The following is a 23194-nucleotide window of genomic DNA, read 5'->3' as shown; positions in this document are numbered from 1 at the left end:
TTTACCTTAACTGAACAGCTTTGGAGTTATTGGAATGGATACGTGAGTTGAATGGTGGTCGTCTCGCTCTACCCTAGCACCTGTGAGCAGAAAAACAACCTATGCAACTTTCGCTGGACTCAGCGTCAAGAAGTATCCTGTGATATCAGGTCTCGCGATGTAACAAATTGCTTCACGGCACTGCACACATACAGTATGCCCAATCAGGAACCGGCTAACAAGGTAGCGATGGAGTTTTTCACACTATTGTCATGGCTGAGCCGGCAAAAAAGAAACAGATCTCTTCTGGGATTTGTAGTGTACCTGTGCAGGCAAAGTGGCACAGGAGTAATACATAGGTGGTCCAGTAGGTGCAGTGCCGATCTCAGTGGGCATGTGGAAGGCGCTGCCATGGGCCTGCTGGGCATATACGTCTCTCTGGGACTGGGAGGGGGAGTCAGTTCCCACTAAGTGGGCAGCTGCACGGCTCAATGTCACCTAGAGAGGACAGAGTGTGGAGAAATATGAGAGAGGGGAGGACAAGAAGGGGTCAGGCAGAAGGAGAAGGGCAGAAGGATGGATGTACATGGAGGAAGATGGGGGGTACGGAGAAGAAGAGGAGAAACAGGAGGTCGGACATAGAAAGAGACATGGGGGTGTGAAAGATTGAGGCAGGAGAGGCATAAAGTAATGCAGAAATGTGAATAAGGAGAAGGAGGGTAAAAAGCAGACGAGTGGACAAAGAAAGAAATGAAGGAGGGACGTTGACACGTTTAAGATGAAAAATAAAACATACAAGGGAAAATGAGCTTTTTGATTAGTTGTATGAAAAAGAAAAGAAACGGTAGGTGTGCACCTGGTTGTAGCTGTGAACAGCCCCTCCGACATGCCCGCTGCGGCCTGTGATCGATTCCCCAACTGCCAGCCCTTGGTTACTATGGTAACCAGCTGCTGCATAGGCATCCTGGTGGTGGAGCTGCAAAGCGCTTTGGGACAGAAGTCCTTGTCCTGATGGGAAAAACAGGAAAGGACGAGAAGCATTAAGTAAGCATTAAAGGGCAATGAGTGCGTGTGCACTCAACAAAATACATGGAGGCGGGGGGGGGGGGGGGGGGGGGGGGGGGGGCACCTTAAGACGTGATTTCACTCCTGTCAAGGTGCTTTTATGTAACTATTTTTTGGACGAGTTTTACTGTAACAGTCCGTCTTTGTGTAAAAATGTTCATGGCCTCAAAGGCGTTTTGTAACACAGTTTACATCCCACATGTTATACAATGTATTTTTCTTTTTTATTGGTAAAGAATGAATGTGTATTACCACACATATTACGGCCTAGATTTGCAACAGCCCTTGAAATGAGGAGAAGAAAGAGAAGCTAAAAGCTGGAATAGAATAAGATATTAGAAGACACCCATTTGCTTTTATCCACCGTGTTATTGTGGCCTCTCTCCACTCTTTGCCTCTCATGCTCTGTGACCCTTAAATCTCACTCTGTTCCTGACCTCCATTTAAAACACACTCTGTCTCTTTCCTTTTCAATCTCTCTGCCTCTATCACTTCCTTATTGCTCTCTATTACCCGTCTTTCTCTTTCTCCACTCCATATTTCTCTGTGTAAGGAGGAGGAGCAGTGGCATCAATGTGTTAGAATGAGGCTAATAATACACAAAGTCACTCATCGATGTACTGAAATAATCAGGTCTCTGTCAAGAGCGTAACATGTGCCTTTATATGTGATTATGGCAGTTAGGTAAAGGAATAGTTTGAACTTCAAAAATGTCAAACTATAGCTTTAAACAACCCATGTACAGTATCTTTGGAGAACTGGTGCAGGTGTATTTCTGGTTCTTTGAGCAGAGCTGCTTCAAATTTCTTACGTCACACCAGTATTTTTGACAATAAAATGTCTGAGAACAAATAATTTTTTTTCAATGGAAGCATTGCATTGACTTATTTTGCTTGGAAAGGCAAAGTGATCAGCACAAAGCTTTCAGAGATAAAGACAAAGACTTGACAGTGACAGTGTTGACCTTTGAGGGAACAGAGAACCGGAGGGTCATAATTAGAGAAAGCCAACATACTTGCTGTGTCTAAATGTCAGATTTTATTCAGTCTATATCCTTGACGTTCCACTTCCGGGATTGCTCTGTTGCCACCGGAAAATCCACCGGATTTCGCTCATTTAGGCCGGAGAGATAGATTTAGATATCCGTTGCCTTGGGCTTCCTTTGGGCTGGCATTTTCAACACTGGTTGATTTATGAGGATTACAGTTAGCTGCTCCTCAGAACTCTGCAGGGTAAATCCAGACAGCTAGCTAGAATATCTGTCAAATCAGAGTTTTCTGTTGCACGACTAAAACAGCTTTTTAAAGTACACAGTGTCCACCAAAACAAGTTCCTTCCCGAGGCTTGCAGCGGCAACGGGGCTCTGACCGGTGCTTAGCGCCACCCATGACGACTGTGATTGGTTTAAAGAAATGCCAATAAGCATAGCATGTTTTTCTCCCATCTCGTAATGCTGTGTGGACTAGCCAGACGTTGGGGAGGAAGGTCTGGCAAAGCTGGACTAATACGTAACTAAGCAACCATGTGACAGTTCGAACCGCAACCAATACATTCTCTGGTTTAGACAGGAGGTCTAGATTTCCTGCCACCGCAAGTAGCGCTGATTTATAAGACGCTCCTGTGGATCGTGGGTAGGAACAACAAACGGCTTATTTCGTCGTATGGTTTGGGGGACTTGTTGATAAGTTGATACATTTATCATGTTTCTTTTTCTCATTTTGGGAAACTATGCCAATGACTGAGCTTGGTCCCTGGCTCATTACACATCTTCTACACTTTTGGAATGTCATCCGTCAGCTAGTAGTTAAAATTAAATTGTGAGAATCACTGATACACTGCTGTGTAACACCTCTCAGTGGAGCCGTTTTCCATTACCACAACTCTTTTACTCTTTTACTCTGTTACTTTCACATTTAGGTTTTCATCCAAAATCTACCAAAGATCAGTCGGCCAGAGTCCAGCTGGCCAATCCTATCAGCATCAGTTGAATCAGTTGAGGAGGACGGTCCTCTTATTGAAATCTGATGTGCCTCATTAACAACTTTAATGACAGAAATAAAACCCATTTTTACCCAAATGTTCCTACAAACATGTCGTCTCCGGGTAGCAGTTTTTTGCAGTAACACAAGAATGACATCGAGCCGCTGCCTTTCTGTCAAACAACTCAATGCACTAGAGAATAACCTTGCTACATTATATCAGCTGTAAATAGACCTATACATTCCTAGCGCTCAGTATTTGTACTCTCAAAGGAGTTCTTGAGCTGTCCTCCATCAACAGTGGCTATCCCTTTAATCTCCTCTGATGTCACTTTTTTTGCCAGCGGTCTAAGAAACAAAGCAAGAACAGCGCATGACACAAGCAGACACTTTCCTTGTTTGTGATGAATAAACAGAAGAGACTGAGAAATCATAGCTTGCCAGCGGTCAATATAAACTGCATGGGAGAGATAAAGTCAGCAGCTAACGGCAAAGGGAGTCACTCTGGATAAGCCCATTGGAAAAATAAGGCTTGACTAAAGTGAAAAGTCACTTAAAAGTAAAGTGAATGGCTCCTGTAGGCAGTGCAGCTGGTGATTGTGCATTATTAAAATGTGATATTAAGCTAAGAGTGCTGAGAGAGTTTACTAGATCAAGGCCTCCATGTCCAATATAGGCTTGTCTTGGGTGAGTACACACATATATGCACACATAGGCATACAAAATGATAATGCAATGGAAGAATTTGTACTCTGCCCTTGTTTCAGATGGATTCACACACTCTCGCACACATGCACACAAACCCAGATGTGTGTGCAAAGCCAGGGAATATTGTCCACATTTTTTGTTTGCCACTTTAGGAGTGTTTTATGTGGGTAGTGGAGCCTTTAGGGAAGTAAAGGGCCTCATAAATACATTATCACTCAGATGGCAGAAACACTGAAGGCTCCGCTGAATCCATCTGAGGTGAAAGAGTAAGGGGATGAGTGTGGATATATGTGGATGTGTGTGTGTGTGTGTGTGTGTGTGTGTGTGTGTGTGTGTGTGTGTGCATAAGGAAGAGGTAGGGGTGTAGTAGAAGGAAGTAAATGGAGTGCTATAAAAGGGTCTCTGTCTATGTACTTAATATTGTTTTAGAGTAGAGTGAACACACCCCCATGTCTCAGTCACTCATCACCATTGTGATACACGCCACATCTGCATACACCTGCATGCATGTAGTTGCAGAGGGTCTGACACTGATGGACCTGCTCAGGCTCATTAATCTCCTCTTTAATCTTCCTTATGTACACACACACACACACACACACACGCACACACGCACGACTAGATTTTATCCTGCATCATGACCAGCGTTCTCTATTGACACATTTTAATATTTAATCAGTCGTCTATGTTTAGATACCCATTGGAGGCATGTGCAGTCTTGAACACACACACACACACATACACACACATGCACACACATGTATGTATCTCATTGTATGTGCTTCTTTTCATGCTAATAGCTAATTAGACTAATGTTAACTCCATGAGTTAGTAAAAAACACTCTCTGGTTGACTTTTTAATCTTTCCAGCTGACTCATTTTGTATCCTCTAAAATGTTTTTAAACATGAACTTCTATGTATATATATAATATATATTCCGCAGCTCAATCACTTTAATTAACATTAAAGCGATCTTTCAAATGGTTTCATATATTTTCCTTGGATCATAATGTACAAATCATCCACAGCTTATAGCCTACTGATGTTGCTCCTGATTTCCACCAACTGCGGAACGTCTGATGAGTCATTAGGTTTCCATTAAAGCCAACGTGTGTATTTTCGCTGACTGCGTAACGGCTGCGTCCCGACTCTGTCCCAGCTGCGGCGATCCGCAGCCCTCCCAATCAGATACACAGAGCTTCTCTTTTTGCCGGATGCCAGAGAGCTCCGCAGGAATTTAACACAGAACAAATTGTGCGGGACATGAAGAAAACAAAATAAAACATTCGGTTCATTTTCAAAATGAAATACACCTTGCTCACGGCGAATCATATTTCCCTGCACTCCACCTTGAAAATGTCATAAAATAGGCGTAGACAGGCCTGAAGTCAACGGGTCAGAGGTTTTGTGGTTCTGTTTATAGAAACTACATCCTGTTATATCGCACAAGGATACGTGAAGCTGGCAGTCATGGCCACAGCCGTTCCGCAAGAAATCCAGACCTGGTGGGTATCCCATCGACTATGAATGTATTCTCCTCCCGGGTGGAAATTGAAAATTGATGGAAAATAGTTTTTTTCCCCGATGCTTTCAATGCTTTTTGTCACTTAAATGCAACACTAACACAAACTTGTTACAAAAGTGCTCTACCTATTCTTGGAATTTATGGTCAACAAACCTCATTTATGGGTAAAAAGAGTTAAAAAAAAACAGAAATTGTAAATTATTTGGACTATTAGTTAAGATCAGAAGATGTTAAATGGATAGTCAAAATATTGTTTTGAAACCATTAAAACATAACCTTTTTTTTTTTAAATGCTATTAAAACTGAACAAAACACCATTTAATGAAAGTAATCACTGATTTTACCTGAAGAATTTGTCCATCCATTTTATTTTTGGGCAATTTTGTTGAAAGAAACCCATTTTTCTTTAATAAAAAAACGTTGAAAACGGGTCAAATTCGACCCGAGGAAAACACAAGGGTAAACATAGCCTGTAACCAACTTAATCTCACAGAAATATGTGAAATGACCATGACCTGGCGCCAGCATGTAATCGTTAAAATGATGTGCCAGAACCATAAAAAACATTTGGTTTATGCAACTAACCTACTTTGGTTTAAGAATACATTATTCTTTGGTACATTACGTTTGTAAGTTTAGTATGTTACGTAGGTTAAGTTACCTTACATTTTTACGTCAACGTTTACTTTTTGTTTCACATGGGACAAGAACAACCTCCTTTCTAGATGACTTTCAGACAGGGCTGTGTTAAACTATGGAATACGTGTATTCACCACAACAAACAATACTAATAGACTTCCCATTTGCATTGTTTTCATGGTGCCAGCATGTAATGATAACACATTATGTGCCACCACCGCCATGGTCATCACCAGTGGTGGAATGTAACGTGAGTCACAAATACTTTGATACTGTATGTAAATGTACTCTCCTTAAGTAGAATCGAGAATTTTTACTTTGTTACATTTTGCAGCAATTATCTATACTTCCTACTTCACTACATTTCTACACCATTTCGTTACATTTCTGATCAGTTCCCCCCCCCCCCGCCAAAACGTCTTCCTGACCGTCATGTACGGCACGAGTCGGTGGGTGAGCAGGTCGCTGATCCCACTAGCTCACTGCGGGGTAGTGGAGCTGCCGAACCCGCTGGCGGCGCCCTGACTGCTGCTGCTACGGGCGGGATGAGAGCTCAGCTGCTCTGAGGAATAACGTATGGTTTACAGCCTGGTTGTCTTTACTTGAATATTCATCTCAAAAAGCGACTCCATAAAGAAAGGGTTGTTCATTTCATGGGAGGACAGACCAGAGTTTAGTTTTTTTTTTTTTTTTCAGATATACTGTATATATAGACATTACAATTTTGGTGAAGGGGTTTAACAAAGAGTCATTTAAAGCAACATTATTTTGGTCTCTCTCTCCTTTTTGCCAATGTGTTCATTTCTTGCTTTTTTTTGTCTCTCTCAGTCTGTCTCTTGCTTGCACGTTTGTTCTTGTGTCTGACTAGTCAGGTGGTTGTTACATAACTGTTATTTAAAAATCAGAAAGTCAAACAAAATGACTATTCCTAGTTTTACATGCATGCATGCGTGTGTGTGTGTGTGTGTGTGTGTGTGTGTAGCAATGAAAGGATGTGTGCATAAACATCCTATGCATGCACACTTTGTACATGCCTACATGTTTTCTTCATGCCTGATGATGATTCCTAACTTATATGCATGCCTGTCTATGTGTGCCCATTTATGGCTTTATGTGCCTGTGCTGTATACTTGCATGCGTATGTGTGTACGTGTATGTGTGTGTGTGCCCCCCCCCCCCTGCACTGTGAACAGCAGGCCAGCTGACACCTCAGCAAGGATGGATTAGCATATCAAACTACTGACATGACTCTGCATGTCTCCTGACAGCTAGCTCTCTCCCATGGGGTCGCCTATACAAGAGACATGGGTATCATCCCTGGGACCAAATGAAAAAAACATTTGTGCAGGATCTCACTGAGAGCTCCTGTAAACAATTGCTTTGCACTTTGAAACTAAAACACCAATACAACACCTGTGAAACAATCTTAACATAGCCTGTCACCGACCTTTTCTTACAGAAATACATGAAACCACCATGACCTCTTAACAATTTGGTTCAGGCAGCAAATCTACTTGATTAGGTTTAGGAATAGAGGAGGGTTTGGGTTGAAATAAGTACTTTACTTATGTATGTTTTGTACGTTATGTGACACAAGTTAAATACCTTGCGTATATAGTCATTTTCTTATGAAATTTAGACCATCTATCTAGAAAGAGACCATTTTGTCAAATAACTATTTTGTCTTTCAGCTTATTGTTTTGGTTTTAGGGCAATCAACTTTATTGTTGTGGTTCACTCCCAATGTCTGGCAGCCAGAACCTGGGAAAAAATTTGGTGGAGCACAGAAAAACAGGATCTTCTTAAAGATTTAAAGTGCGTTTGTGTTACAAACTTAAGTAGTTAGCATTAGCATACTTATTCATCATGGGTTAACAGACAAAGAAAAGGTGTGTAACCCACAGAAAATTATATTTCATCAAAAGAAAATCCAATGAAAGGCGAAATTCAAACTGGACACACAAATTGTTTAGATTTTGTGGACCACCACGCTTATCCTACTAGAAAATATGTCATTTTGTCAAGTGCACTTTTGGAAAATGTGATGAAATCTAATGAAAGACAAGCTCTTGTTCAGCCTTTAGGTAGAACATGCTAATTAGAGCAAGTGCTTGAGGCTTGATTAAATCTAAAAAGGGATTCAATAGTGTTCTTTTTCGTATTCATTCAAGGAAGGACAGAACACGTTCTTTTCAATGCAGCATTACTCACTAGTGTTAAAATACAGGCTGGCTTTGTGAGCAGCATTTTCTTGGTATATTCACACACCTTCAATCAGTTAATCAACCAAAAAACCTGCAGATTCCAGCTCTGCAGAATAACCATCCCTGCTGGTCTTTGATTGCGTTTCACCAACTCTCTTCTAAGCTATCCTTCTCAGCTGTCTCAGTAAAGAAAACTATCAGGAAATGTGTTTCTGTCATTCTGCTTTAAAGAAAACCTTTTCTTAAGATTACTTTTTGGGGCTTTTTTACTTTATTTGATAGTGACAGTGGACAGACAGGAAAGAGATGGGGGATGACACGCTGCAAAGGGCCGCAGGTCGGATTTGAACCTGCCCCGCTGTAAAGGACTCAGCCCACATGGGGCGCATGCTCTTACTCGGTGAGCTAGAGGTCACCCCAAAGAAGGAGAACCTTCTAAATCATAACATCGGCCTTACTGTCTCCCGTAGAAGTGTCCTGTGAGTCCAAGATGCCGGATTCCTGGAGCGATCGGATGCAAGAGTCCACCAGCTCCAGGCCTGTCGTCAGCTCCTCCTCTATGTCCTTCTGTCCATCTACATGGGGACAATCCAAATAGGAAAAAAAAAACATGAGTTGAAAATAAAACACAGTTTATTTTGCCACTTTTATACTTCTACACGGCGGCATATGACTTAAACCACCACTCATGGCTGGAATAATTTATAGAAATAATAAAGATCTTAACCATTTGAACCTAAATGACACAATTCGTCCCAAAATACATAATAATAATTCATAACAACTGAGTCAAATGGGAACACACATCGTGCACATACTGTTTGAACCAGCATCTCCGATGTCCACCGGCAATAAACATCCTAAATCCATTCAGAAATCATAGAAAGTCACTATAGTGTCATAATCATCATCATCATCTTTGGATATGTTTTAAGTATCAAAGAATCAAGTGATAACTCTCTGCATTGATGGTCACAATGCACATGAGAACTGTGCCCAACTAAGCATGACATTTCATAGTGCAGACTCACCAAAATAACATTTAAGCTAAAGAAATATATTTTGATATACTACAAAAAAAGAAGTGACCGACAATGGACATTGTTTAACAGAACTAAAGCCCAGAATTTCTAATCCACATGGTTATTTAAACCTTGGAACACTGAGACTTTCCGACCAATATTTTGTTTTGAAAATATGTAGACATGCAAGCAAAACAATCCAAATCATTTCAAGTTGCTTATAACTTTTAAACTGTCCCATAATATAACTGGAAATTGGATAGTACCACTGGCATTTCTATGTAGCCTAACTTATTTTGACAAAAATATATGGCATGCTAGCTAAGGCTTGAAGTGACAGTGCCGTAAGTATGCAATTAGAGTGTGGGAAAAAACTTCAAAGAGTTAAAAACTATATTTTAACACAGTTGATAATCTGCAGTTTAAAGGTCCAGTATGTAACATGTTTAGTTGTTCATTGTCAAAATTGATGATGACCGTTCACAAACTTGTCCTTTTTCATGAATATTTACCACCACCATCAATTCCAAGTATTCCTATTGGCTTGATATTTTACATTTTCATTTGTATGAACTGTGGTAGATGTTCCATATTCATGCGCCATCTTGAAATACATTAGCCGGTAATGGACTACTGCTCTGCCTTTAGCTGTCACATGATAAACTCACAGGTGCTACTAATCTGCTAATGGCTATTGTCGGTACACAATCCGTCCTGCCAGCACAATCCGTTCTGCGCATGTGCAAGATGTTCGCGCATATGATATCATGATGAACGCGTATTTACGACACTGCACGATCTGTTCACATAGGCAGTTAAAGAAAGTCTGTTCGCCTCCACCGGAAAGCTAACGTTAGTTTAGCTAACAGCTAATTCGGCTAACCACTAGCTGAGACCATAAACATATATATGTCTATGGTTGGGAAAGCATGTGAAATGACTGAATGAATGAAAACAACCGTTTAAATATGTGACAGCTGTTACATCAGTTCTACTTTACTTGTGCTCATTTAAAATACAATAACTCAATACTCGTCTTTATTATTACCGTAAAGTCTTAATTTAGCTGTAGCTGCTTTCCCCACTGTTTAGTTTGGGTAACGTTATTTTAGGCTGAATCAAGCTGTCAGCTAGCAGTTGGCCGAATTAGCTGTTAGCTAAACTAACGTCGTTAGCTTTCCGGTGGAGGCTAACAGCAGACCGCTACTGTGGAACAGATCGTGCAGTGCCGTAAATCCCTGGTAAATCCTCGTACATCATGATTATCATCTGCGCGTGCGCTAACATATTGCACATGCGCAGAACGGATCGTGCAGGCAGGACGGATCGTGTACCGACAGCTATCATCGCTTCCCGGCCCTGGCAAGTTTGAAGAAGGAAACATGGAAGACCACACCTCTTCTTCTTCACCCAGAAAAAGAAAAAGTGTATATAAAAGAGCAAGAGACTGGCTTTTTGAAGCGTGAAAGCTTCTGTAGCTATAATACGTACTTGGAACTGCGTGGCGCAAAAGAGTTGATTGCGATATATGATCTTAACGCTAGGGAGAAATTCCTACACATTGGACCTTTGAACTTTACCTTAACCTTTACTTTAGTTGTGACTTTGTAGCACATATTCTCAAACAAATTTAAACTTAGTCAATTAACTTTGACATTCCACTTCCGGGATTGCTTGGTGCTGCAGGAAAGTCCGCCGGATGCATGTCTTTAAAAATTGAGACAGCTAGCTAGACTATCCATCCAATCTCAGTTTTCTCTTGCACCGCTATTAATCAGCGGCTCTGTGCGACGCCCAGCGACGCCCCTGTCGATTCTGATTGTTTTAAAGAAATAACAATAAACCAGAGCACGTTTTTCTCCCATCCCTGAATGCTATGTGGAGTAGCCAGCCCCGCCATTAGCACGCTTTGGAGGAGGGTCTGGCAAAGCGAGACTAAGTCACCACAAACCAACTGACACTGTAAACCTGGGTGTTTGGAGCCTCCAGACAGTCTGGATAGGTAATCCTGCCAGGGCAACGCTGATAACCACACAGCCATGCTTTTGCTCATCCTTCCACATCTCACCCATCAAAATGCAATTCATTCTCATTCAGCCGCTGATTAAGAATGAAAGAAGTAGCCTCACTCATGTCTCATCGCAGAGTAATGTGGAAGGATAAACCTTCGGGTCAAGGGTAAAAACCTAACTGATAATCCAGCAACAAATCTGGCGGGATCATGGTCTAAGGGGCGCCATCCTCTACTTAGATACCAGGCCGTTTGTCTGTCAGAGCGAGGCTGATAACATGCCCAGCGTCTTCAAGTTACAGAGGGCTGCCAAGGAGGATAAAACTTATAAATGAGTCTAAGGAGCAACATTAATCTCTTAGGGGGAGAGAGAAAGAGAGAGACAGAGAAAGGCCTTTTGAGTGGATTTAGGAGGCTGATTTCGTTGACTTTGACTGACGCAATTGCAGGCGGATGATGTCGGTGCTGTCGGTGGGAGATTTCCAGTGCTGTCTGCGGCATTACGTTGGATTTACTCTCACCCTCACACATAAACAAGCCGAAACGCATTTGTAAACCTGCTTGATCCAGAATTGATGGGTATTTAATGATTTGTGAGTGATGACAAGATCAAAAGGTCTGATTGGAGCGAGGGAGGGGTTTTCCTTTTTTGTGACAGAGTAAATGTAGTCTCTCTGAGGCAGAGTGGTCGGGCTTCAGTGCAGCAGATGGACAGCAAAAGCCTTCAGCGTTGTATAAAACATATTGACCAGTCACCAGTTTGTTGTCAAAGGTCGCCAACCCTGCACTCACAATCAGTCTACTCTCAACACCCTTTACATCTCTACATAAATAACAAAGAGGAAGACAGAGACCTAAGTGTCATGTATGGGTGGTATTTTTAACTAAAAGGGTGTAATACAAGTTGTCAAGCCCAGAGAGGTGTCATAATTTGCCTTTTTAAATTCCCAATCCCTGATGCTGGTTTTTGCCTTTATGGAAAACGCTTCCCATCTGGCTCTCCACATAGGTTAAACTAAATAATGACAATAATTTGCAAATGCTGTTTGACCTATACTCAGCTGTCAGAGCCGGAGAGGAGGTTTGAGAGACAGGGGATTATTTTTGTTAGAGTTGTTTTTCCATTACTTTCAGTGCAGAGAGGGAGTTTGATTGAGCATTTGAACGGCTGCAGCCACCATTGTTCTTGTACAGGATTGCATCAATATACTGTAAGCGCATGATGGGGGATTTTTTTTTTTTTAACAATGGCTACCAATATAATAAAACACAGTCAGCAGTGTGCAATGCTGGAAAGCAAACAATAGATTACCAGACAAAATGTACGATTTGAAAGGAAATATTACCTTGGTTGTTCCAGCGGAATTTCTCTTCTGTTGAGCTGCAAGAGACAAACAGAAAGCAAACAGGGTTAGAAATATAAAAAACTACATTTTACAATAACTTTTGTTGGTGCACTTGCAGGGCAATTTCACACTGTACCAGCATTTCCATCAGCCTCACATGCTAGAAACCTTTTTGTTTTCCAATAAAAATCTGCTTTACAGTATTATAATAACAGGAACAGTGGAAAACACTCATTTTGGTAAGTTTTATATAACTGTACTGTACATCATTTGGTGAAAACCTTACATCTCGGTTTGCCGTTTTTTTCATGTCCAACCATCAGCTGAAGGTTTGGTATAGTGACCTTAATCAAAACCAGTAAGATACGCTCCAAAATATATTGTTGTCAAGCTACCAACAAGGCTGCTTTTTTAAAGTTTATATAATGGAATAGTGTTCCACAAAAAAATCATGACACTTAGTTAACACCCATATTCTCTTTTGCTATACAGGCTCTGAGTCACAAAACTCCCCTTTAAAATTGTGCCGTTTAATTTAACCTTGCTTGGGGCAATCATTACATACTCTTTTTACGCAAATTTGGCATTAAAAGAAAAACATAGATCCCAGCCTCCAAGGTACTTAAACTAATGATCGTTTTTAACTTCTATTGGATAATCATCATCAACTTTATTGCCAGACTCAAGGTCCTTTCAGAAGACACAGACATGACATACAACATACATTAAAAAAGTCAAAGATAAACATAGACAGAGAAATAACAACAAAAAAACCACAGTACTGCTGTCCTAGGAAAGACACTGATACCAGTGTTTCCATAGTAATGATTGGCGCCGTATGGCACTAAACCGAGGATTTGCCAGCAGCACTACAATGCTCTTCTGGGAGACGTTAAGGCAACAAATGAATTTTTAGGTCAGCCTCCTCAATAATGCCTGGAAGGTGCTGACCCCTGCATTACAAAACAGGTCATTTTGCTCTAGAGCACCTGGGTTTGTTGAGCTGTATCCTCATACCGTCATTATAAGCAACCTTAAGCTTCTGCATGCTTGCCTTTTTAAACTTAGTCCATAAGGGAGCAGTATACAAAGGAGCGCAATATGCTTCAAACAGGTTAACTTTGACATCATCCGTGCACATGTGGAATTTTCTTAGCTGCATGTTAGCTTGGGCATATAATGTGCCCATAGGATCTTTGTCCACTTTTGTCCTACATATTAAGACAGCACTCTTTTTGGCATTATACAACACATCATATTTCACCCCATATTCAGAGCAGATATACAGAGCTGCTGAAAACCAGCACTGCTGGGGAAGAAAATGGCCAGATCATCAGCATACATGAAATGATTAACCAAGGTGTTACCAATCATACAGCCAGTTTTGCATCTTGTCAATTGGTTGCATATCTCATCCCTGACATACCCCATTACTTACCCAAAAGGATGCAGAGACTGTATTACTCCATTTAACCTGCATACTCTGGTTGGTATACCAGTAAGCAAGGATTCTTATAATAAAATTGAGGGTGCCCCTAACAGCTGGCTCAATTTTTCAAATAGCTTATAATGATTGACTCTGTCAAAGGCCTTAGAAGTATCAATAAACCCAACTAGCATAGATGAATTCTACCTTATGTACCCCTGTGTTGCCTCCTTCAAGGCATAGATACACAAATCTGTACCGAACTTAGGTTTGAAGCCAAATAATTTGTCAGTGGAACCAATATAAGGACGTAGACGGTCAAGCAAAATCCTTACCAGTACTTTAGATATTACACTGGCTAGGGCTAATTATCCAAACTCCCAACATTGTCAGCTTTGTCCTTTATGTGAAGTCTGTCATCAAGGACAAAGTAGGCAATGTTGGGAGTTCGGATAATTATAGGCCAATAGCCCTAGCTAGTGTAATATCTAAAGTACTGGCACAAGAGCAACAGACAACGTATTTTAGGTAGCAGTCCATGTGTCATCAATCCAGAAAAGCAAATGGCAAGCAGCACTGCCATCTTTGGGCTAGCAAACTTAAGGTGCTCTGCTGTGATGTGGTCTGACCCACTTGCTTTCTTATCAGATAGCTGTGCTACAGCCTGGCAGACTTCACTGGAGGTGATTATCTATGGATTACTGTTGAAAATATTTGCCACTTTGTAGATGTCACTTTTAACACAGTTAAATAAGGCAGAGTAGTGATGCCTCCACATTTCAGCTATATTATCACCTCCAGTCACCCCCTCTATGGCACACAGAAGCAATGTACTGGTCTTGTTCAGAGCTCTCACCTCCTCCCAGAAGCCAATTACATCACTACCCATACATTTTTCAGCCATTGTGTTTGCTCTCACAGTCTCTTCATGATAACCAATGTAGCGGCTGGCATATTTGAGTCTAGTGCTGGTAAGTTTTTTATACTCAAGGATAGGGCCATTTCTGGGTCTACCTGCCTGTGCTCTTTTTTTTTTCTTTTTTTTTTTACACAGGTAGAAAAAGGTATGATAGCCTCATACACTGCACCCACAATACTGTCATTTCTTGCTTTCCATGTGCACGTGCCCCCCAGAACTGATCAGACCTCCTCCACCCCTACACCCCGTCCTTGGACCCGGGTCCGCTCACCAACCTGCAGACTTTGGTGACAGAGCTTTTGGTGTGGCAGTAGCCCACCGTTTGGAACTTCAAATTCATAGTGCTGTATCTATCTATATACACCTTCAAAAACACTCCTGAAAACCCTCCTGTTTACCAAGGCCCATGGACTCATGGAGTTAATACTGTTATCCCGGCAAACACTTTTTGTGTGTGTTTGTTCTTCCTTCATATATGTAAAGTGCCCTTTAGTCCCCTGAGAGCTTCATCGAAGTTTAAGCCATTCATGCCTTGCCCTTCTACCTCAAACCCATAGTCGGCAGCCAACTGCAACGATGGCAGAGTTTGAAATACCCAATAAACCGCTCGACTAGATCGGAGACTGTCTTACCCCAAAACACTTGCACATAAGTTATTTTACAATATGCAATTAAGACCCATATTTACATGTTATTGTAAGGCGACGCTGTCCTCTAGTAGCCTTAGTAATTATGACAGAAGCAAAGCATGGATTATAAGATCGCCAAATTCAGGACATGGAGGCCAGCTTATTATGACACAGGACGTTCACCCAGGACACTGGGGTTTGTGTCCCGATTGAAAATAAAAGTAAACGGCAAGTTTTTTTTACTTTACAGAACAAACGGAACTACGTCACGTTCTGCGCCATGTGTGTAACTGGAAGTGAAGTAATAGTAGTCTTTTAAACCCAAACCACAATCTTTTTCAAAACATAACCAAGTAGTTATTGTGCCTAGACCTAACAAAACTGCAACCGTTTCACAACGATAACCGTGTGTTTTAAACCACAACTGCTACTTTTAGTCACAAGCACGGCAAACGCTCCTGTGGGTTGTATTTCTGGCCACCGGTACAGGCGTTAAGTTATTCAAACGCTCCTATGGGTCGTATTAGTGGGTAGAAATAAACAACCTACAAATGGTTTGTAGAAAATGTTGACTTATCCCCAAGCTGCGTACTTTTACTTACAGCGAGCCTATAGTCTATACCAACAACGTTTTACTTTCGGGATTGTTCAGGTGCAGCTGAAGATTCTGCCGGATGCTCCTGCTAGACTATCTGTCCAATAAAACAACCTTTGAATTTACACATGTTCCATCAAAACAAGTTCCGTCCTGAGGTTATTTTACAGAGGCACTGTCATTGTGTCGGGGGCTAAGCGCCGCCCAAGACGATTGTGATTGGCTTACATAAATGTCAATAAACCAGAGCACATTTTTCTCCCATCCCAGAATGCTGTGTGGACTAGCCAGACCCTCCTCCGCAGCGCTGTGGAGGAAGGTCTGGCAATGCAAGACAAGCGGGCCTATGACTGAGGCACCTGCAACACGCATTAAAAAAGTCTTTGAGTTTCTAAATTACTCAATAAGTGCCTTAACTGTCAATAACTGTCAACTGACAGTATAACATTTTTAGATTAAAACACTCATTAACAAACTGTATTAGATATTGCCAACTTTTTGTAAGTAAAATCGATTGTGCTACTGTGCATAATTATCTTCTTGGATTGCTGCCATTTGCTGCAGTTTTACACTTTGATACACTGCTTACTATGTTCCTAAGGTGGGAGATAACAGAGACATCTGATGATCTGTAATGACCGCTACAAAGCTGAGAGAGGCCAGCTTTTACAGTCACAATCGCTCTCTTTTAAGGACAGGAATATGAAGCAAGGAAACAGTGTACAGAAGACGTCAAGGGTGTAGTAAGATATTAATCTATGCTGTGGAACAGAACTTTTCACAGCCAATATTTTTTTATATTTGAGAGAAGGGGAAGGAAATGGCATCCTTCCAGTCCAACCACAAGTTGTTCATTGTTAGTCAGGGTGTTTCCTCCAGTTGGAGATTCTCTGACATATGTTCAATAGTATTTACCGCTATCCACATCCGCATGATTTTTTTTCGGCTGCAGGGATTGCACGGTTGTAAAAAACGAGTTTCTAAAAAAGATAATAGCCAGTTAACAGTCAGTTAACCCTGTCAAGTCTTAGTAATACGTTCAATATGAATCCATGTAAGCAAAGATTAATGCAGCCTTAAATGCTGGTATGCTACAATAAAAACCTGCTGCTGTCTGCAAGTCTACCGGTATTATTATTAATATCTTATACCAGATTATCTAAAGACTTAGATGAGAAAATTGATACTACTCTCATGTTTGTATGCTATATATGAAGCTAGAAGCAGCCGGTTAGCTTACTGTAGCTTTAACACTGGAACCAGAGAGACATTTTTTCATCAAAAATAATGTGTGTGTATGTTAAAAAATATAATCATTGCTGCATGTTTTAAAATAATAAGCATTTTGGTATGAAATCCTCAATATGTGTAACTCAAAGCCTCTATAGCTAAACCTAGCGATGGATGCTATTCACTCCCTGCGGACACAGAACAGATGCTTTTAAATCATCCCATTGATTAGCTCCATTCTGTGTGTATGTGGTGTGTGACGGATTGTGAGGGGGAGCCAAGCACTACATGCTAATGGGAACCCTCTATCAGCAATGCAGACTCCTCATTCATCAGGCGTTATTATATCATATAATACACCCGACACATGCACGCATGCACATTCACGCACACACGCACACACACACACGCTGTACAACCCAGCGCGTTTGCTACATAAAGGAGGCAAATGCATCACACAAAGCAAGGGAGCAGAGGGAGACTGAAACTGGTGTCTTGGAGGATGGAGTGTGTTTATATCAGACACACACCTTGGATGGGGAAATATGATAAGGATTATTATCACTAGTCTGGATTCAGACAGCAAGTACTGATGACAGAGGCTGAGTCAATGTTTTCTTAAAGGGCAGGACAAACTGGTCCTCGCACTCTTTTCCAAAATTTGCTGTTGCCTCAGAACTATTGAAAATGCTGGAGTAAAGGGGAATGTTTCTTATTTACCAATGCCCAGGACGTGATGTAGGTAAAACTAAATGAAAGCTGAACGCTCACGTAGAAACCCTGTTGGAAACTCTGAGGAAAGAGGCCAAGCGGTGTTATCATCAAGTGGTTATATCAACACAGGCTGATGCTGGAAGATAAAACAGTGCAGAGGGTTTCATATTTCTGTCTGAGCTGGGGGGAAATATAGGAATGTGCTCGCAATATTAAGGAGATCAAAACAGACCAGAACAGACTAGAGAAAACTACATAATGACGGAGGAGAGGTGAGCAGAAGAGAAGAGAATCGGGACATAACACAATATCTTGGAAGAGAATTTCCTAAACTAGACTACATTATAGCAAAACTAGCTTCAACCTAACAGTGGGATTGGATCGTGAATTCAAATCAGAGTTAGTTCCCTCGGTACAAAGAGACAACCGGATTTTTATTTTCTCCATTCAGCTCTATAAGCGCAGCCTTTAGTGTCAAAGCAATTAGTCGATTGATCATTTATGTAAAACATTAATCACCAACAGACATTCAAATAATTGATTTAGTAATGTTTCAAGTAACAAAGACTATCTAGAAACTATAAGAATCTATAGCCATGGTCTGGAAACCTGTATTTGTCTTGTTTTGATGACATGAACTAAACATCAGCATGCTAACAGCCTCACAATTACAATGCTGAGGTATAGCAGGTATGATACCATGTTCACCATCTTAGTTTAGGGTGGGATGGGAATGTCATTACTTTCATAAGTTTTTGGTCATAAACCAAAGTATGGGATGAATGAAAATGTTGACCTCATAAGGGTCTAGAGCAGTGGTTCTTAACCTGGGTTCGATCAAACCCCAGGGGTTTGGTGAGTCAGTCTCAGGGGTTCGGCGGAGGTCAAGACACACACCCGACTCATGGGATTCGTGATGATACGCCCCGCTTGGCCATCATCAGAAGGGTTCGGTGAATGCGCATATGAAACTGGTGGGGGTCAGTACCTCCAACAAGGTTAAGAACCACTGGTCTAGAGGAAACGTCAAAGGATATCCAAAATTATTCAAATTCATCATGACAGGGACAGGAGTGTGTGTACCGAGAACTACAAATGTCATCCTCATAGTAACGCTGGATGAAAAGTCAGGGGATCAACCAAGCCCTTTTCAAACATGCACTGCGACCATTAAATTATCTAGACATTACCCAGAGCAGCTGTATACGAGGATGCAAATGTCCGAATCAGTTAGACCGGACATTAAACAAACTTTACTTTGCCAGTTTCCTAGTACAAAGTCTGTGTAATGCCAATGCAAACAAATATGTCTAACGACGGCATTTCAAGCGACTTGATAGTTTATGACCAAATTAAGAAACTGGGGTGTAATCTGTGTCATGTCTTGTCTCCTGCCAGCTATACCCAAGCACCACCCCCTCACTTTGTCTGGACAGAGTATTTCCAGTCAGTGATAACGCCTCTGACACGGACAATCTACTGTTGTGTGCTACATGTGTGAAAGGACGACAATGTCAGGATCAGATTTTTCTGACATTGTCAGGAGTTCATATGAGAAAACAGCTCAAATCCTCAAGATTCCTCCTGTGAGCACCAGGGATGTCTTTACAAAATGTCATGGAAATCTATCCAATCGTTGTTGGATTGTTTCACTTAAAACTAGAAATGTCAACCCCCTGGTATACTGCCAGAATAAAGGTCACAAGATCACCAAAGACAGTGGGATTCATCCTCTAGGGACAATAAATGTTTGTACAGAATTTTGTGGAATCCATGCAACAGTTGTAAAGATTTTCCAATCTGGACCAACTTCTTGTACTGACTGACTCCCCAATTTGCAATCTGTCATGATCGTTTGATGTTTTGTTACTTTAGGATGAGCATATTGGGGTTCTCCAAAATGCAGATTTAGACTACCACCTGAGCTGCAGCCTTCTTCTTCTGCTATTCTTTCTCTCCCCCCTTCATTCTGCCCACACAAGCAGTCCTCCTCTTCCTGGCCACCAGGTACATCTAATCAGACCTCAGTATCTGAACAAGCTCGTTGACCTCTTGGCCCAGGAAACACAGAGAGTTTGTGTTTTTTCCAGCCGAATCCCTATGGTGCATCAATAGGATGTGACAGTATAATTAGTGGCCCGAGAGTGAACTAATTGACAGCGTGATCAACTCGCCTGCTGCAGGTCAAGCCATGGCATGGCACTTCATCACCACTAATGATATAATGCTGTGTGCAATGTTTGTGCGGATGTAAGTGTGGCTTAGGTTGTGTGTATACAAAACAGCTCATGAACGCAGAGGGATCAACACTGGGTTTTGTGTTTGAACGTTCAAAGCTAAAAGAAAATAATACTGCGAGGCTTGTAGATGTCATTAATGAATTACAAAACACTGTCATTGCTATCTAATAGTTAAGTACTCAGTCTCTGTTATCCTGTATAACACAATCCCTCATTAAAGACAATGTTGCTTGATACAAAACTCTGCAACAATGCTGCAATATCTCAAAATGCCTCCAGCTACTTTTAGGTCATTTTCAAACCTGTACTGTTCAAGTTGAATCGGATTCTGGTTGGTGTGATTTGTATTAGCAGATTTGAACATAGCAATCATACTTGGAACTAAACAACCGCACCAAAACCCTTTAGAGAAAGTGGTGAAGAGTTAGTTTGGGAAAATGCAGAACAGACTAGACCAATAACCATAAATCTAAACTATAATTGCCCATAGAGAGATGTATGATTTTCACAAAATCTTAAATTTCCCTCACGGTCCTAAAGCAAGTGTCCAGAAACCTACTGGTCCACAATGGACCCATGAGACAAACCATGGTCGCTGATGTTCTGTTCACCCAACTCCTTCCCAAAACCTCTTCCTTATGACTTCTGCACAGCATGCAAACATATTACTAATCTGATTGTGAAAGAAAACAACATTGGCACATTGGTAGAAGACAAGATTTCTACTAAATAAATTAGACCAGCAGCATATAAATGTACTTATTATATACCGTATACACATATGTTAAGGGCCAACAATGAAACTCAAGTAACGAATGATCAAAAAGGCATTCAGAGAGCCCAGACCTCTGTAAAGGCTATGGCCTATCTCGGAACATAAACAAAACTGAAAAATAATATGTGTATCTGCCCCGTGATATGGATCCAAAATGTAATGAGTCCTCCTTGGCCCATGCTACACCCTTCCACCAAGTTAATGGAAATCAGGCCAGTAGTTTCCTTAATCCTACTGACGAACAGACAAACTGCTTGGTGGCTGTATATTCTTAGAAACAACAGAAAAAGACAGAAAGCAGCACAGCCTTTGGAGAACTAAGGCTACAAATACATCTATTAAGGTAACGTGTAATGGCTCACCTAATACAAATACCCCAATATGATATATGACCCCAAGATAATCACCTAAAAGCTTATAATCACAATGTGAAAAGAAAGACATTCAGTGTAGCGGAACTGCCAGAGTTCCTGGAGCTCCACCAAGCAAAGGTGTCTAAAATAAAAACCTGATGCTACTTAACTAGAAATTGGTTCCATTAGGCTGCGTGACACGTTGGCCTCTGCCATTTTAGGCCTATAATACAAATCTTTACAACAAGCGGGAATATACATGTCAAGATAAAGGGACTATTTGAGCTATAATTCAAATTAGGTAAAAGCTTTCTAGTGCAATACTTGAGCCCAGTTATAACAATTTTAGATACAAAGCACAATTTTACAAAGTTGAAGCCGTTACTTTCAGTTAGATACAAGAACAGATTGGAAGCGTAATGCTCTGTAATATCAAATAATGATCAACTTCTGTTGTACATTCTGACCTGATATTTGCAGCTGCTTTAAAGAGCACACTTTGGCTATTTGGTGTTATTCCTAGAGAAACACAGATAACAAGCTGCTCTCTGACCACCTCATGTAACTGACTGCTCTGCTGCATTAAGGGACTGATGAAAAGAAAACGAGAGAAGAGGGAGAGACGGAGAGAAGGAATGTGATACACACATAGGGAGAGGGAGAACAATAGAGGTAGAAAAAGAAAGCGGGAATATAATACAGAGAGAGAGGGATAACACATGAGAGAAAGAAAGGGGGAAACACAGAAGAGAAGAGTCAGACTCTCACACAGAGAGGGAGTGCTCGGCTAAATCCAATGAGGGAGGCTTAAAAGACTGAATGCCAGAGATAGAAATGAAAATCCTGTCATTTTATCTACCCAATAAACACATTTTGAACCCAGTCCATATAATCCATCTATTTCTATGCCCTGCACATTATCTTTTATCTGTTTTGACCACAATAGCCAGCCCTGTAGACATCGCTGTTAGATAATAGAGCCACCCATAAAGGGCGAAAAAAAAAAGAAAAGAAAGGAAAGCAAAGGCCTTTTTAGCTCTTGGAAACCATGAAACAATGACACAGCTTGTGTAAACATTAATTTAGAGTCCCAACCTAAAGCCAGAGTGTGGTTGTTAATTTACTCACAAGCAGTTTCCAGACTTTACATTAAAAAACAACTCAAACCCAAACAAAGTGCAGATCTTATAGTATGCATACATTTCATCAATTATGGGTCAACCTCTTGCAGCTTTATTCCCATCACACACTATTTGATTCACACTCTGATCCCAACTACCAATGCTGCCTTTTGGAAAGCTTATAGTCATCTAAATAAAGTCTAAATTAGCATAGCAAAGAAAAGTAGACATGCTTCGTTCTCTTCTCATTCTCTTCAGTTCTTTGACCATCAATCACTGCTGCTTGGCACCATGCATTTAGGGAGTGATTCCTCCTCTTTCTGATGTCTGCCCAGACAACTCGGATACTAAAATTCATTTGTCATACCAGACAAGGTAGACGGTGGGTTATTGTGATGCTGTGCATTTCAGATTGACACAGGGTAAAAAAATTAAAGGAAAAAAACTGAATACATAACACAAGCGTATTGGGCTCACCCTATGGTAATAAGAATATGAAAATTATTAATTATTATTAATTATGTAAATCCTATTCTATGACTTTCACAGTCACCTTTGGAAGATTTTTGGTCGAAGAGCTCAGAGTCAGTGAGATAGAGGGTTCAGGGTTTGAAATGTTGCCTTCTGATGCAGTTTTTTTTAATTTAAGCCTTTGTTAGGTGTTACCGAACTGGATGACGGTATCTATTGATTCTTCTTAAAAAAGTATTTGG

General features: G+C 41.0%; 1 protein-coding gene and 1 long non-coding RNA gene across 18 annotated transcripts in view; one reads left to right on the top strand and one right to left on the bottom strand.

Annotated features, from left to right (window-relative positions):
- The window catches only part of LOC116698939 (catenin delta-2), a 177783-nt gene that overhangs the window by 83350 nt on the left and 71239 nt on the right, over nt 1-23194 (bottom strand). For 9 of the 17 annotated variants that reach the window (XM_032531201.1, XM_032531215.1, XM_032531202.1 and 6 more), the window contains 4 exons: nt 12480-12514; nt 8559-8675; nt 836-987; nt 304-477 (listed from right to left, as the gene is read on the bottom strand). In XM_032531201.1, the coding sequence (XP_032387092.1) occupies nt 304-477; nt 836-987; nt 8559-8675; nt 12480-12514 (478 nt within the window). Of the gene's footprint in view, nt 1-303; nt 478-835; nt 988-8558; nt 8685-12479; nt 12515-23194 lie in introns of all 17 variants that reach the window. The other 8 variants (XM_032531198.1, XM_032531203.1, XM_032531199.1 and 5 more) reach the window with 1 other exon arrangement.
- Nucleotides 4497-9699, top strand: LOC116698941 (uncharacterized). Its single transcript, XR_004334327.1, has 3 exons — nt 4497-4509; nt 7999-8003; nt 9544-9699. It is a non-coding gene; the product is annotated as an uncharacterized LOC116698941 (long non-coding RNA).

Source organism: Etheostoma spectabile, chromosome 12 (assembly GCF_008692095.1).
Source record: "Etheostoma spectabile isolate EspeVRDwgs_2016 chromosome 12, UIUC_Espe_1.0, whole genome shotgun sequence".
Taxonomy (NCBI): Eukaryota; Metazoa; Chordata; class Actinopteri; order Perciformes; family Percidae; genus Etheostoma; species Etheostoma spectabile.
The sequence above is the reverse complement of the archived record's forward strand: the minus strand, read 5'-3'. Positions and strand labels throughout refer to the sequence as shown.